Source organism: Morone saxatilis, unplaced genomic scaffold (assembly GCF_004916995.1).
Source record: "Morone saxatilis isolate NCDOM2014 unplaced genomic scaffold, NCSU_SB_2.0 Contig11, whole genome shotgun sequence".
Lineage (NCBI taxonomy): Eukaryota > Metazoa > Chordata > Actinopteri > Moronidae > Morone > Morone saxatilis.
In genome coordinates, this window is record NW_023339663.1 from 18,433,445 (window position 1) to 18,449,445 (window position 16,001).

Sequence of the window (16,001 nt, forward strand, 5' to 3'; positions counted from 1 at the left end):
TTAGGAAGTTAAATGTTTTTAATGTAGAAAAGGATGTCCTTGTTTTATTGTTTTATTAAGTCATTTATTGAATCTGTTCTCACTTGTCTGTGATTGCTTGGTACGGTAACCTGAACAATAGGGATAAAAAACACCTGAACCATGTTATTAAGGTTGCTGGGAAGTGTCCCGCAGGCATTCCTTATGGCTATCTTTGACAAGCAGGTTCTCCACAAGGCCATGTCCATACTGGAGTACAAACCATCCCCCTTCACCTTGAGTTTGAAACTCTTTCCTCAGGCCGTAGATTTAGAGTAGCAAGGTTGAAGGCAATAGTAGTAAAAACTAATTTGTTCCTTGTGCAATAACCCTGCTGCAATTTGTACATGTAATTTTAGCATCCTATTTTAGCTTGCACATGGATTTTGCATGTTTGACTGTATATTGTATGTACAGGAATCATTTTTGTATTTTGGTAGTTTTTGTTTTTGTTTTTTATATTTGTGAACTGAAGAACATGGGACAAGGAAGATGAACATGGTAGAAGAGCGTCTCTGTGTTTTAAACATGCATATTTTCTTTCATGAATAGTCATGATAATATGAAGTTAAAGAGATTTACTCACATTGCTGGCTGGGGTCACAGTCCGCTGTGGTCAACGTAATGTAATTGGTGGGGAACAGGCCAGTGGTCCCGTTGATCTCTCCTTTCCACCAATCTTGGTCGGTCTTGTCTAAAACGTTGATCAGCTGACCTGACCTGAAGCTCATTTCGTCGCCATTGGCGGCTGTGTAGTCGTATTTGGCTATCACCTGACAGACTGAGAGAGAAGAGCACAGTGTGTGTTAGGTGCTTTTATTATTTTACCACACCAATTGTCACACAATTTTATTTTATTTTAGCTCTTAACCTGACTTGGGAGAAATGTGGTGTGGGTGTTTGTGTTCAAGCATTCAACCTTTATTTATACTCAAGAGATCATTGAGGAGGGGTGACATTGAGTCAATTTACAAAGAGTGTGTGTGTGTGTGTGTGTGTGTGTGTGTGTGTGTTTTACCTGGTTGGGGTGCTGGTGTGGACTTGCCACTGTTGGATCCCAATACTTTGACATGAGAGGCAGGGAACCAGCCCTTCTGACGCTTTTTACCACGGGCCTAGAGCCAGAAAAGACAAACAAACATGGATAATGAAGTTTCAATCAGACCGATCAGGGATGCTGGCAAACAATTAGCTCCAAATCCTTTAACATGCAGTTCTTCAGCAGCGCAATGGTTTCCAGACAGGGCTTCATTTTAGGGGGTCAAACGCCAGGTTAGGAACCACTATTCTACTGAATAATGCAAGAAACTGCTGAGAATGTTGGCTGCTGCAGTGATATGACACCACAGGAGCTGATGGGTAACAGAGTTGAGTTGAGTTGATCACAAAACCTCTGTAGTTAACTATGGTGCTAAAGAGCTACTGTGATACGAACACTGTGATCAGCAGTTGAACACTGACCTGCAGTTCTCCAAGCCACCAGCCAGAAGCATTCTTGCTGAGGATGAGGATGAGCTGTCCGTTTTCCAGATTCAGTTGTTCTGGGCCAGTAGAGGTGTGGGCCCTGAGCACCTGGGCAATCACTGTGCACACAAAAGAGATAATGCAACTTCAAACTGCTGCAGAATACTATGCTTATGTGAGAGTCAGAGACAGGGAGATAAGATGATGAACTTACCGGGCTTCTTCTTTCCAGATGTGCTTGATGTCTGAAAAAATACAATTAGATTTTTATTACAAACCTTTAGAAACAGGATAAAGACTTTTTCGCCCTGTATGTCAGCATGTGTTGAGTGTTCTTACATCGCTCTCTTTAGGTTTGACGTAGTTGCTGGGGAACAGGCCTGTGCAGTCGCCTATAGAGCCGTTCCACCACTCTCCCTCCCTCTTGCTCACCAAGATCACATCTCCCTCTCTGAACGTCAGATCACCAGGCTCTGGAGACTCATAGGTATACAACGCCACGTATTCTGGAAAGGAAAATAATTAACAGTATGAACATAAATGAACAGCATTGTAGCTGAGGCTCCAGTCTACGTACATAATCCACAACACACAGTAAACAAATGAACAGGCAATATATGACTTTGAGGACAAAACAGATTTCACTGTAAACTTGAGACACAATTACAATAAAATTATTATTATGTCCACGATAAAACTAATGCCATGTCTGTCCACCTAAAAACCACCTGAAAATCATTATAACACTTTAAAATATGAGTGAGACAACCATATAAATGTATGGTTCATGTAATGTATGAAGATCAAATATTAACTCAACTACATTAGGCTGATATATTTTAGAGGAAATATTACTGCACCTTCAAGCTGCAGGCTGTCACTAGACTCTGATGCATCAGGAGGGGAGCTCTTCATGCTGCAAAAACAGAAAGACTACATTACCATACTTATCTAGATCACAGAGGCAAGCGACAGATAAGCAAAGTACTGACAAAAAGTTTTCCCAAGCCATGTCCTCCCGTTCCTCCTGGGGGACGCAAAGCATTCTTGGTTGAAATACAAGGAGTCATATTATTCAAAACGGCCCAAACACTTGTACACCACAAAAGGAGTTCTACTCAACCTGAAATAAATGTGCCTCTTGATCAGAGCTGAAGATTGGAATGTGCACTGGATTGACTGGTAAATCAAGAGCGTTACCTTCAGCTTCCTCTATACCACAACAGTCTGGTACAACGCCAGCTGGAATCATACTGTATATATAACTCTTTGCTGCATTGTGATCTGTAAGTGTGTGTGACACTGTTAACACAGCATCACAGAGGACAGAGGGAGACATTTCTGCAGCCTGAATACCTTACATACTGAAATAGTAACCACACCTGCAGACTCAAGCACACCCACTGACACACAGACATCATCATGTGACTGATGCATTTTTTCACTGATTTAAGGTGAGACAAAAAGCATCCCGAAGGCCAGAAATATGTTGGTATGGAACGTGGACAGGTATGTGCTTCAGGCTATGAAGTTTATGTTCACACAATAACGAAGGCAGACGTGCGAAATCTGTAAGACAAACTACAATAACTAACTTTCAGTTGTTTTAACAACAACAACATTAATCTCATACAGCAGCTTTGCTTCACATCTCTCCTTCTGCAGCCCTGAGATAACATGCCTCATATTTTACTTCATTAAGTGTATTAACTTAATGATTCAGACATTACCTTGTGACCTCTTCAGCCTATTCAAGGCACTAAGAAAAAAACAAAAAAGCACATGCCAACTGAGGTTTGAAGTATAGCTGGAGATGGAAGAGAAATACACATCTGTGTGCGTTTTAGTTAGAAGTCAGTATGGGTACTTTGCAAAGTAAACTAAAAATAATTTGCCTTCATAGCTTGTGTGACTCTGAAAGGGCTTCAAGAGGAATTAAAAATGTTGATATTTTTCACAAAGAGAGAAAGCCACTGCCCTCCCACTGATTTAATTATGGGGAACAAATGTTTGTGCATCAAAACTTACTCTGAACTCTCTTCTTCTCCCAGCAGTGTCACATAAGTCTTGGGGAACCAGCCCTGTTCACCATTCAGCTCTCCCAGCCACCAGTTCTCCTGCTGCTCCAACACCTGAATGACATCGTCCTTATTGAAGTTCAGATGGTTGTCGGTCTTTGCTGTCCATGAACACAGGGCCTGGGCTAACAAGTTACCCACCACCTGCTGTCAAATGCACAGAGAGAAAGACAGTACAGAGTGTTTGAGCATTTGTGTTTGTCCAGACAATGATCATACAGTGGTAATCAAAGGGTAGTAGCTGCTACAGCAGTAAAAGGACTTGTTATAAAGGTATTACACTCTCAAAACCTCTCACCTGTCCTTGTGTCTCAGAGTGTGCAGGGTTTGGAGTGTGCGTTGGTGTGAAGGCAGACTTTGTCCCTGCTGCCTTTGCAGCCTCAAGGGCACTGGAAAGCTGTGACTGGAGCGGCACTTTAGAAGGAGGAGCAGGAGCAGCAGCAACAGCAGAAGCAGCAGCAGCAGCAGCAATATTATTTGCTGTGTCTGATGGGGCCACTCTCTCGACATAGCTCTCTGGGAACCAGCCCATCTTCCCAAGTTTGCTGCCATACAGCCATCCCTCTTCCCGCTCTGTCGTCTCGTCAACCTGACAGGAGCAGATGGGACAGTTTGAGAAGGACAAAGAGGAACAAATGTTAAAGATTAAGGAAGAGAAGAACAAAGAGACATTTGAACAATGTCTCTTTTGTCAAGACACGCTTTTCAGCTTTACCTCGATGATATCGTCGGCATTGAAGCTGAGCTCTTCGTTGTTTCGTGCAGTGAACGGGTAGAGTGCTTTGAAGGATGTGAGAGCTGCTGACTTCCTGTGGTGTGTTGCTCTGGGTTGCCCACCTAAACAGCATATCAGAGGGGTTATACTGAGCCTCAGAAGTGGTTTTAATACAGACAAGTATGGACATCTGTGTGTGTGTGTGTGTGTGTGTGTGTGTGTGAGACTTACCCTTCCTCTCTTCCAGTCCTCTCAGCAGAGCTGTCAGTTTCTCTTGAATATCCACCTTCCCTATTCCACTCGGCTGCTGCTGCTGACGAGATGCCTCCTCCTTCCGCTTTCTCTCCTCCTCTGCTTTCCTCCTCTCCTGTTCCTCTTCTTTTCTCTTCCTCTCCTCTTCTGCCCTCTTCCTTTCCATCTCCCGCTTCCTCCTCTCCTCCTCCTGCTGCTGCTGAAGCTTCCTTCTGTCTTCGTCCCTCTGTCTCCTCTCATCCTCCTCCCTCTTCCTTCTCTCCTCCTCCTCTCGCTTTTTCCTCTCTTCTCCATCTCTGATGGCAGCCTCGGCGGCCCTCTGTCTCCTCCTTTCCTCCTCCTCCCACTCTCTTCTGAGCTCCTCCTCTCGCCGCTCCTCCTCCAGCCTCTTCCTCTCTTCCTCCCTCCTCCGTCGCTCCTCCTCTTCTTTCCGTCTCCTCTCCTCTTTCCTCCTCTCTTCCTCTAGTTTCCTCCTCTCTTCCTCTAGCAGCCTCCTCTCCTCCTCCAGCTTTCTCCTCTCCTCCTCCTGCCTCCGTCTCTCCGCTTGCTTCTCCCGCTCCTCCTCTTCTCTTTTCTTCCTCTCCTCCGCCTCTCTTCTCTTCCGCTCTGCCTCGTCCTTTGCTCTGAGCTCTCGTTCGGCCTGTTCCTTGGCGGCCTGGATGAGAGCTTGTCTCTCTTTCTCCTCCTCCTTCCTCTTTTTGGCCTCTCTCTCCTCTTGAAGCCTCCTTTGGCGCTCCTCTTCATCCCTCCTCAGCTTCTCTTGCCACTGACGCTCTTTTTCCATCTTAATACGCCTTGTGAGCAAACATTGAGGTTATTTTAAAAGTTTGTATTTCAGGTACGTTTTTATCATTTCAGTTTGAATGGAAATTTTAAAGCAGGTTGAGAAATAATATTTTTTGACACTTAAAATCTAAAAATAAGTGTGTGTGAAAGTAAAATACCTCTGAGCTTCCTCCTCCTCCCTTCGCCTCCTCTCCTCCTCCTGTTGTCTCCTCTCTTCTTCCCTTCTACTCTTCTCCTCTTCCTGCTCCTTCTTTCGAATCAACTCACGGCGTTTGTCCTCTTTGATGCTCCGTAGTTTCTCTAGCGCTGCCTGCTGGTTTCTCTGGCTCTCTCTCAGTTCCTGGCGCACACAAACAAACACACCTTTACTAGCAGAATGAAGGATGTGTGTGAAAGAATAAGCTGACTAGATAGACACCATAAAGCTCTGAACACACACACAGCAGGCATAAACACATTGCAGGCATAAACACACAGCATGCACACAGGAGCCTAAACATTGAGCAATTTGTATGAAATGTCAAAGCGAATAATAAAAGAGAGGCTAAAACAGTGCAGACAGAATATGTCAGAAGGGTGGAGAAATATGAGCAGAGCAATGACCAAGAGAAAGGAGGATAAAAAGACGAGAACAACAAAGACACCTAAAGCGAAAACCTTTAGTAGATAGAAGAGGTTACGGAGGCAGGCCAGCAGACAGAAGACAGCCTGAAGCATAGAGTCCTCAGCACCCACAAACTGTAAAGTTGGGGTCAAGGGATTATACATGGGTGAAAGGGAAGAGAGGAAGGAAGAACAAAGGAGAGAAAAGAAGAAAGGAATCCGGCATGGGAGAAAAAGATAATTTCCAAAAGAGAAGAGAGAAATAAAAGTTAAAAGATAACAAAAGGGATGAAATCAGTATCAGAAGGTAAGAAAGAAAGTTATGATAGAAAGGAAGGAGTAGAGGAGGAGGAGGAGAGAAAAGAGGCATCAAGGGCCAAGCTGCAGTAGTAAGTAAAACTTAAAAACAGGCTTTGCACATTCCAAACTTCTGAAATACCACTCTGTTACGTCTATAGTATAGTATAAGTACTATACAATACAAATAAGACATAAAGATGTGATGAGTTTAGTTTGTAAGGAAAACAACAGGAAGAAGAATCAAAACTACAACCAGCTCTGGATTAAAGCCTCACATTGCCAGCACCACCACTGTTCATTTAATGTAATAGAGAAGAAAACACACCTCTGTTCACATACTGTACTGACATGGTAATTACACAGTCACACGTATGATGACGAGTCACGATGTTTCAGCAAACAGGCAAAAAGTTGAACGAGCACCTGCTAATTAGAAGTGTGAGGCAGCGGAAACCAGCTGAGAGGTGGATTTGTGAATCTCCAAACTGGAACAATCAGGCTAAACAAAGTAAATGACTAATGGTCCACCTTCCCTTAATACCACTGACACTGCACTTCTGGGAGCCACTCAAGTCAGTACTGATTGATGGTGGTTTTACTGGGCAGCTCCCAACGTGAATGTGAGAATGTAAAGGCAAGGAGCTATCTAATCATTATAGATCATTTTAATGCAGGACAGAATGACATAAGACCATCCTCCCATATGAATATGATGTTAAGTGTTGACTGGTCAGATTATACATCTTTCTTATGGTGGATCAAGCAAAATGAACAAATGAATACAAGTAAAATTATGTTTCTGAATAAGTATTTTGCATACCAATACAGCTCTGCAAAACTGGAAAGATGTTTTTTTTCCTCTAAAACTGAAATGACAACCAAGTGATCTATTCATCAATTCTTTAACCCTTTAGCCTTTAAACTTGAACTTGATTATAATGTGATTTAAGGTGTTTAAAGAACTGGTAAACCTGTACATGTTCCATGTTATTCCTGGATTAAAACAGACTCTTTATCAATGTTCTATGTGAAATGCTTTTTAAACTGAATCCATGCTAAGCTTTTCTATTAATGTTATACTTTATTATTAATTCTTACCTGTATATCTTTGTTATACTGGTCCATGTCAGCCAGTTTGCCAGCAGTCTCTTTCTCCAGAGCTTCCAGCTGATCTCGCAGTTTCATACAAGTCCCTTTTTTCTCTGTGACGCCCACCTTCATGGTGGACATGCTCGACACTACAAACAGATGAAGGAGGCAAGTGAAAATCAGGAAATTACATTGTCATTCATTTGTTTCCAATATTTCATTTTTTAATGCTTTTTACTTATTTATTATTTCCATTATTGCTGTGGTTTGTTTCATTATATAAATATTAAATATATATATAATTTAAATATATTAAATTCCACCTCCTGTGTTAATATATACATATATTTACTGTGATATAACTACCCAATTTTCATATCAATGTGTTCTTTTATCTAACATCAAACATTCAGTTTCTTCATCCATAATATGTCGTTCCTGATTTCTGTCAATTCATCCATCAATACCAACCAGGCAGGTTATTCAGAGACATGTTTTTGAGTTTCTCAGTCAGTCTCTTCTGCTCCGGAGTCAGCTGGGACAACTTCCTCTGGAACTCCTGAGCAAGAGGAAATGCATCATAAGCAACAAGAAATGCGTCATTGGAGGGAAATATTTGGGAAAACATTCCTGCATACTCTCTCAAGAAAGCAATAATCGGACACATAAATCACAGACAACACAAAACTGTCATGGCTTCTGTCATGATAAAATAGTGGCACATAGGACACACACAGACAAACACACACCTCAAGCTGTTTCTGCAAGTTGTTAATGTCCTGCCGACGTGTCTCTATCCTTTGATTGGTCAGATCTAGCTCAGTCTTCTGAAGCTTCTTCTTCGTCTGAAAGTCACGCAGTCGGTCTGAGATCTGACGATGCTTGTTACCCTGAGGGAGACAGAAACAGCGAGGAGGATTAAAGAAACTTTACAAATTGCCCTTAATGTTTGCATGATTGATGAAAGACAGCTGGACAAACAAAGGCAAATCTACAGTATGTCTACGTGCATGTTGCAGTGAAAAAAACCTACAATGTCCCTTCGTCACTCACCACAGCCTCCAGCTCCATCTCAAGACTCCTTTTCTTAGCTTTCAATTTGATGATATCATCCTGTTCCTGCTCCCTCTTTATCTGGAGCTCTCCTCGCCTCCTCCTCTCCCACTCCTCCTTCCTCTGGCGCTCAAGCTCCCGCTGTGCAGCCTGTAACGAACCCAAACAGGACACTGAAGTGTAAAGAAACGACTCTCTGCTGGGACTATAAACCTTCATTTTGTACACACAACATCCACGCTCACCTCTTTTCTCTCTATCTCTCTCTGTCGCTCTTCTTCTCTTTGCCTCTCCAGCTCCCTCTGTCGCTCCAGCCTCCTCTCCTCGTCTTTCCTTCTCCTCTCCTCGGCCTCCCGAGCCTCCTTCTCTCTCCTCTCTCGCTCCTCTCTCTCCTTCTGAGCACGCCGCTCCTGCTCCCTCCTCTCCGCCTCCAGCAGAGCCAGTCTTCTTTTCTCCAGCTCTGCGTTTCCTCGCTCCAGGTTAGCTTTGAATTTATCCTCGAATGTATCTAAATACAGGCAAATGTCAGTGTTTTGAATTGAATTAGGTTTAAAAAGTTATTTTTTTTAAATACACCCACAATGAAGTATCAGAAGAGTATCACACCTTTTTGAGATCATCTTTTTAGAGATTATCTGTTTGTTTAAAACAAACATGTAGTTCCAGTAAAACTGACAAATAATGATAGACATGATAATAAGATTGTAATTGGTGTTCAGGAGATTAAGGGATTTTAAAATAGCATTTAGTTGCGAACCTAATGTTAAAACACCTGATATAGCCTTCAATTCTAGCTGCTACCACTTACCTTGTGACTATGTGTAAGACGATAGGACGTACAAACTTAACACCAGAGTGAGCTGCCCTGCAGTGACACACTTGGCTTCTCTTGACTTGCTATAGTTCAGGCTGCTGCTAATGGCCACAGTGTATCTCACAACAATATGTGTACGTTTATGCTATTATATTATCACTTCAGTCAGTGTTTGACAGCCATGATCTATGGCCATTGACAGTGATCTTTCGTTACTAAGTATTGTTTCGGCCTCATATAGTTTAGAAATCAGAGAACAAGACATAAGACAATGCAGCAGTTAAACAAAGCTACACTTTGTGTTTAGGGTTGGTAGTGTGAGTACTTACAGTTGGCTTTGGCTTTCTGTGGAGGTTCTAAGTCCAAGTCTTCAGTCAGAGCAGCATAGGGAGAAGGGCTGGATCCATTCACTGCAGCCCTGGAGTATAGATTTAAAATAACTGATTTGAATTCAAATAAATAAACATATAGATTAATATAGTCCATATTTAATGTACTTAAATCCAAACACTTGTATCCACTGTACAGGGTAAACTGAACCATGTGTCCACATACCTTCGTGAGGGTGGTACCAGCTCAGTTGGCAGTGTTAGCGGCAGTGGTTGTCCACTCTTTGCCATGTCCACGAGATGCATTGCCAGAATAAACTCCTCAGCTTTTAGTTTGCCGTCCTTATCCACATCAGCTAAATTCCTGCAGGAGGATTACAAAGTGGAGTTGCAAGGTTTTGACAATATTACCTTTGAATACAGTAGAACTACATACAGGAAGGATCTTTAAGACAACTAAAAAACATTTTGTATCTTTAGAGAGCCAAATATGATTACAACTTTCTGTTGTTTTCCTCACAGTTATGTGGGACAATTGAACATGTTATATTAGTGACTGAAGTCTCAACTATTTATTTACATGTCCAGTTATAGGGACCTTATTATCACTACAGCCTTATTCAATGAAAAGTTGCAGACTTACATAACTTGTACTATATAACATACGGTATGAAGACAATCATATATTGTCTGGTGTCCTGTATACTGTCATATGTATCCATATTACATATATAGACCCTACTATGTGATGCCACTAAGGTTAATTTGCATATAAAAAGGATTTTGGGAGTTAAAACAAAAGGTAAAACATATTATGACTTTTACAATACCAAACCTTATTCCTTCATATTTTACTGGTAACTGACACTAAGAGCAGCATTGATCTGCAAACAAATATTTCCTTAACAAACAATTGGTCTATTGTCATAGCAGCTAATAGTGGAATGAAGTTTCTTACTTCTTGCTGCCAAATCTGACTTTGATTCTTGAACACGACACTGTAGCAATCATAGGACAAGTACAGACACACACATACACACAGATATTCTCACCAGATGGAAGCCAGCTGTGTCTGAGTCAGCATTGTGGTCGCCATGGCACCTCTCACCTGCTGACCTGGCAACAAGAGCGACAAATGTCAGAACAACTGTATAGCACAGATGTGTGGGTGTGGTGGAGAGAGGAAGAGGTAAGGGCTCTGTGTGTGTATGTATATGTATGTGTGTGTGTGTATTGGTACAGTATGTGCTGATGTACATGTTAAATGTGCCAGGTGAACAAAGAAACCATAGCTGGTTTCTAAAGGTTTTTCTTGACCCTTTTAAATAAAGTGTAGAAAAGTCTGATGTTGAAACAGGAAATTAGAACCTTTTAAACCCTCATTCATTTACCTGGATATAAGAGATGGGGATAAAAGGACTGTGGTAGTATAAATAACATCCTTTTTCAACAGGATTAGCTTAATTTAACACACTGAACAATGTTTTTTAATGATCTGGACTGTACACAATGTCACACAGTGAGGAAATAATCTGCAAGTCTGGCTGAAGTGTGTGTGCATTGTTGTTTGACTGTATCATGGCTATTTCAAGAGAACAGGTCCAGCAAGGCTTAGAGTAACAGAACGAAAAGGCAAACGCATACTTGGCTAAGTGTGTGTGTGTCTGTGAGTGTGTTGAGAAACTGGCCCTGTGTCTGAACACACCCACAACCTCCACTTCCTCAGAGTGAGCTAAGGCTTGAAAAACATAAAAAGAAAGAGGGAGGCAACCGTTATGAAATCATCAGCGACTGTTGTTCATGGACATCCACGCCTGCATTCCACGCATAGTTTGGTTTGGTTTTTGTATGACCAACACACTGTACACATACATTTATACACATCATCGTACCAGAGAGGTATCCAATCATCTGTTTATCCAAGCTGTTGAACTGCTGTCTGTATTTGAGTCTGGATGCATGAGGCACAGCCCAGTCGCTGGGACCAGTAACCATGGGGGACATCACAGAGGGGGATGAGGAAGTGGAGCTGAAAAACAAACAGCAAAAATACAAGCTGAACGCACCAAAATTCAGGAAGAACAGTGTGGTTTGACACATAGATTGTTTAGTGTTTCCAAATTTCTGTATGTGTTTTTTGTGTTACCTGACAGATCCTAGATCCAGCAGCGATGAGGCCTTGTTCATACCAGCAGGCGCACCAGGGATTCCTAGCGGAGAAGAGTAAGGGGATGCAGAGAAAGATAGGCCTGCCAACATAAAGAACACACATCGATTACATACTGTCTTGCATTTATCTTATTAACATTATAGTTTTCAGAAAGGGAAGGGGAGCCTTGTAGTAAGTCAGTAATATACTGTCATCCAGCCACTGCTGTAACCTTGTCAAGGAAAGGGAGGCTATTTATATGAAAATGAGAAAAGAGACCTGACTCTGCAAAACCAGACCAGGATTTATTCCTTTTCCCTCCTTTCCTACTTAAACTACAGAAATATTTCACCATCTGCACTGTTACACACATACACAATATTTATAGAACAGGGCATTGCTCCTCAATAGTCCTCCAATGCTATAGGAGCAGTGACAGATACACAAAAAAGAGGAGAGGAAACAGTTAAATAAAAGTTAGAAATGAATGTTGTCTTTACCAGTGGCCAGAGCTCCAGCTGGGATTGGTTGGAGAAATCCCATGGTGCCGTTTGGCAGGGTGGCATTTCCCACGGTGGGCATCAGGGGCCTGTTGTGGGTGGAGGCTATAAGAGGGCTCAGGCCTGTTGCTGTAGTAACCAAAGGGGTGAGGCCTGTCATCTGTGTCATAGGTGAGAGCCCGGGGGTTGCCATGGAGATAGGGGTCAACATGGCAAGGTTTGTCCCAGGCATCATGGACATGTTAGGCACAGCACCCCTACCTGGGACACACAGACACAAGCAACAGGTACACACAGTTTAGATGACACATATAGACAAAATGTACATATAGAGAAAATCAGTGAGACACACTTCACTAGATTAACTTGTTAATAGTTGTTTGTATAACATTTACTTAATCTACATACTTTTTTGTGTTGTTTTTATGTTAAGTTCCTAACCAACAAACGTCCACATACAGTATAAAATCCTAAACATGTACCATAGGCTGGATTGGTCATGGATGAGGTGGGGTTATTGAGGGTGGGAGCAGGCACTGGAGGCTGCTTCATGATGATTGGCAGTGCTAAGGGAAGCGATGTTCCCTGGAGTTTGAGCTTTATGAGCTTCATAGCGATAGAAAACTCCAACCTGTCCATCCTCCCATCTTTATTCATGTCAGCCAAAGCCCTGAAAGACAAAAAAACAGAGTCATCAAAGAGTGTTTGTATATTTTTCAAGTGTAGATTTTAGTAAATACTTCCAGTGAATCCATCACTCAAACGCATGTGGGTGTTTCTCACCATATCTCAGCCAGCACTGAGGCAGTCAGCCCTGATTGGAGGAAAAACTTCCTCGCTTGCTCCCCTACAGAAAGGGAGGAACACAAGAAAAATCTGATTCTAATGGCGGAAAGATGCCTCATGGTTGCATTATTGATGTGCTGGCAGGGAAATCACTGTGAGCATGATGCACTGACAGTCTGTGTGATGATGTGTTTGTGCATGTACCTGAGACATAGCCCATTGATGGGGAGAGGGTGTCAAACTTCTGATCATGTTTGTTCCTCTCCTCTGGAGAGATGGCCCACACGCTTGGACCACCTGGAGAGAAAAAGAAGTCACAGGGACAGAAAAATGTAAAAGACAGTGTGAAGCATCAGACATAGTCATTATCATTAGATGAATATCAGCCCATTCAGCAGCAGCCTGTTCTAAGAGGCGGAAGCACTTGCTAAATAAGAAGAGAGCGTTTTAACTGTGGCTCAGCTCTATAGCTCGCTCTGTTGGTTAGAAGACAAAAATTTCCCCACCCTTTGGCAGTGACAGTTTTCGCCCAAAGATTCAGAGACTTGCACAAGATGCACAAAGGAAAGCTGATTAACTGTGCCAGTAACATGCCAGTTGTCAAAAAGGGAGTGCAGCAGTGAGAGTAGCCTATAACAAAAAGGCACATAACGTCTTTTGGTCCACAAATCTGTGCCCATTGCAAATTCACGCTTGTTATATCAGTAAATGTATCTGATACTCAGCGAACCTGCTCCTTGAACAAGCACACAAGTGTACACAAGTGTATATTACACACAGATAACACCTAAATCTAAGCAAAACAAACAAGCATACACGATCATGATTTTAATGTTTACAAAAAAATTCGCAACTATTCTATGCACTTACAAACAGGAAAGATGACCGGTACACCCACACACACCCACAAATGAGAGGAGAGAGAATCCGAGGCCAGCCTCAGTTGCAGCCACGGGGTGGGAACACACAAATATTGACAAAGTGATAATGAAGCACAGTGTCGCTAGTGATGCTGTGTCACTTTGTTCAGACATGAGGGCAGAACAACACAAGTATTTACCCAGCCAAGGCTGACTACACATCAGTGTTTCCTCCACAGTCCATCAGCAGACACACAGTGAATGGACAGTTGACTTCATTATAACAACTCATGCACAGTTCTCGTAACTACAGTTCAGCTTTGCACTATAAACAAAGCTGGTGTCAAAATATGGAAACGAATGGAACCAACTTCAAAATGACAACAGAGTGCAACATCTCTAAAAGTGGGACTGAAAGTAAACTCATCCAGAGAAGGACCCCACTCACATAAATAATAAATGACAAATGATTACAACAGTGTGTATTCAGACAGACAGATATACAGTATGTGCAGCCACACATTCACGTGCACACACATACACATACTGGGAATTTTTACTGGAACTAGCAATGTGTTGGCCTCAGCAGATCTGCAGGGCTAAAAAACACACAGCACCGTACAAACACATACACCCTCTTCTGGTCCCCTCCCCTCCTCCCACCCACCCACACCCACACCCACACACACAAGCTTGTTTAATCATCATATCCAAGTATACATGAGTGAATATCTTATTTTAAGTAACAAAACACACACGCCAAAGTATGTTGTTTTAGTACTTTTACATATATCTGAACTTCAGTTTGGTTTCCATCCATGTGTTCAGTGATTTATAAAATTACAGCGTTAACTGACTGAACTACAAATGCACATTTCAATAACCTTTCCTGTCGTACGGATGGTTCTATGTTCTCTTTGGGTCAAAGCTTTTCAAGACAAGGAAATGACATAAGGTTTTTGTGTCCTTTCAACTATGTACTGCATTTTTATAATCTTAGGACGGCTTTTTGAGATAAAATAAAACTAACAGTAGACTTGCAAAACACTGCTACTGTTATTTAAAAGTACCTAATGCTACATTTCAATAAGTCAACAACACAATCCAAAAACTACATTTTTTAAAGTTCTGGAATCCAAACAAGAACTGCCACCAATCTGTAAAGCACCAAGGTTTTGTCTGAGTTTTTTAAATATTATGCTGCCACTTGTTTGCACAGCTGCTTTTCATATCAAAATTAGCTTGAATAGCCCCCAAATGAAGATAATTGAAATAAAAAACATTACTGTGACACATTAAAAGCACTGAATAGAAATACCTAAAGGTAACTCTTTAGATATTTTTCCAAATACTTTCATTGATCTTAAGCCTATCAGAGAGCTTAAAATGTGTCCATAACAAATCATTAAATTAATTTCCATTTTCTAACCTGCTATTTTTAAACTAATGAATCTAAATGAATGTGTTTGACATCATTTGGCACCAAACTGGGATGGCAGCTGGGATAGCCATGCATTTTTTAGGGTCGGAAGCAGTCACCCCAGCACCAATTAGGAAGAGGTGGCTGCTTTTCCACTACAGCAGAGCCACAGCTTTCAGTTTCTGACAGTGGAATAAGGAGTAACAATGGAAAAATGGAATGGTAAAATCACTGCCGAAACATTTAAACCTAAAAGCTTCAATTAATCAAAGCTCAGAAGCCACTCACACGGACACAAAACACTGTGACACAGGGCCGAAAATGGTTCCACTATGGTTTCATTTGCGTGACAGAAATTATACCAGTTTGACAAAGCAAAACGTAAAAAATACTGAATGTAGCACCTCACATGAAAACACAGCTAATATAAGAGAAGAGGGCTGTTGTGTCTTCACTCATGTCCTTGTCTTTCCCTCTGCTGTTCAGAGTGGATCTGGCCTCTTAGTGTGTGGCCACTCAAGAGTAAGAAGACGAACAGAGACTGCCCCGGGCTAAAGGGCAGCTTTAGTCAGTACACTCAGAATGAACACACACACACACACGTGAAGAGGGTCTCAAATAAGCATCTTTACCAGGAATTCAAGAATAAGGAGGCTTCGGCGCCATGCGTGGCTGCTCACCCCCGACTGAATACACACACACACACACACACACACACACACACATACATTCCTACATTGCTAACAGGGGACTGTCGTGCTACCCTATCCAACAGGGGACTGATG

At 42.0% G+C, this 16,001-nt stretch overlaps 1 protein-coding gene across 1 annotated transcript in view; it reads right to left on the reverse strand.

Annotated features, from left to right (window-relative positions):
• The window catches only part of LOC118343480 (intersectin-2-like), a gene marked incomplete in the record, with an annotated part of 30,913 nt that overhangs the window by 8,165 nt on the left and 6,747 nt on the right, over positions 1-16,001 (reverse strand). Inside the window, 26 exon segments of the mRNA XM_035682313.1 lie at positions 605-799; positions 1,037-1,133; positions 1,480-1,601; positions 1,697-1,727; positions 1,822-1,988; positions 2,343-2,398; positions 3,511-3,707; positions 3,859-4,149; positions 4,276-4,372; positions 4,938-5,023; positions 5,231-5,321; positions 5,472-5,653; positions 7,315-7,454; positions 7,777-7,864; positions 8,055-8,195; positions 8,359-8,508; positions 8,604-8,866; positions 9,502-9,590; positions 9,728-9,865; positions 10,554-10,617; positions 11,394-11,530; positions 11,648-11,750; positions 12,151-12,411; positions 12,633-12,820; positions 12,934-12,997; positions 13,141-13,233. Coding sequence (XP_035538206.1) covers positions 605-799; positions 1,037-1,133; positions 1,480-1,601; positions 1,697-1,727; positions 1,822-1,988; positions 2,343-2,398; positions 3,511-3,707; positions 3,859-4,149; positions 4,276-4,372; positions 4,938-5,023; positions 5,231-5,321; positions 5,472-5,653; positions 7,315-7,454; positions 7,777-7,864; positions 8,055-8,195; positions 8,359-8,508; positions 8,604-8,866; positions 9,502-9,590; positions 9,728-9,865; positions 10,554-10,617; positions 11,394-11,530; positions 11,648-11,750; positions 12,151-12,411; positions 12,633-12,820; positions 12,934-12,997; positions 13,141-13,233 — 3,531 coding nt within the window.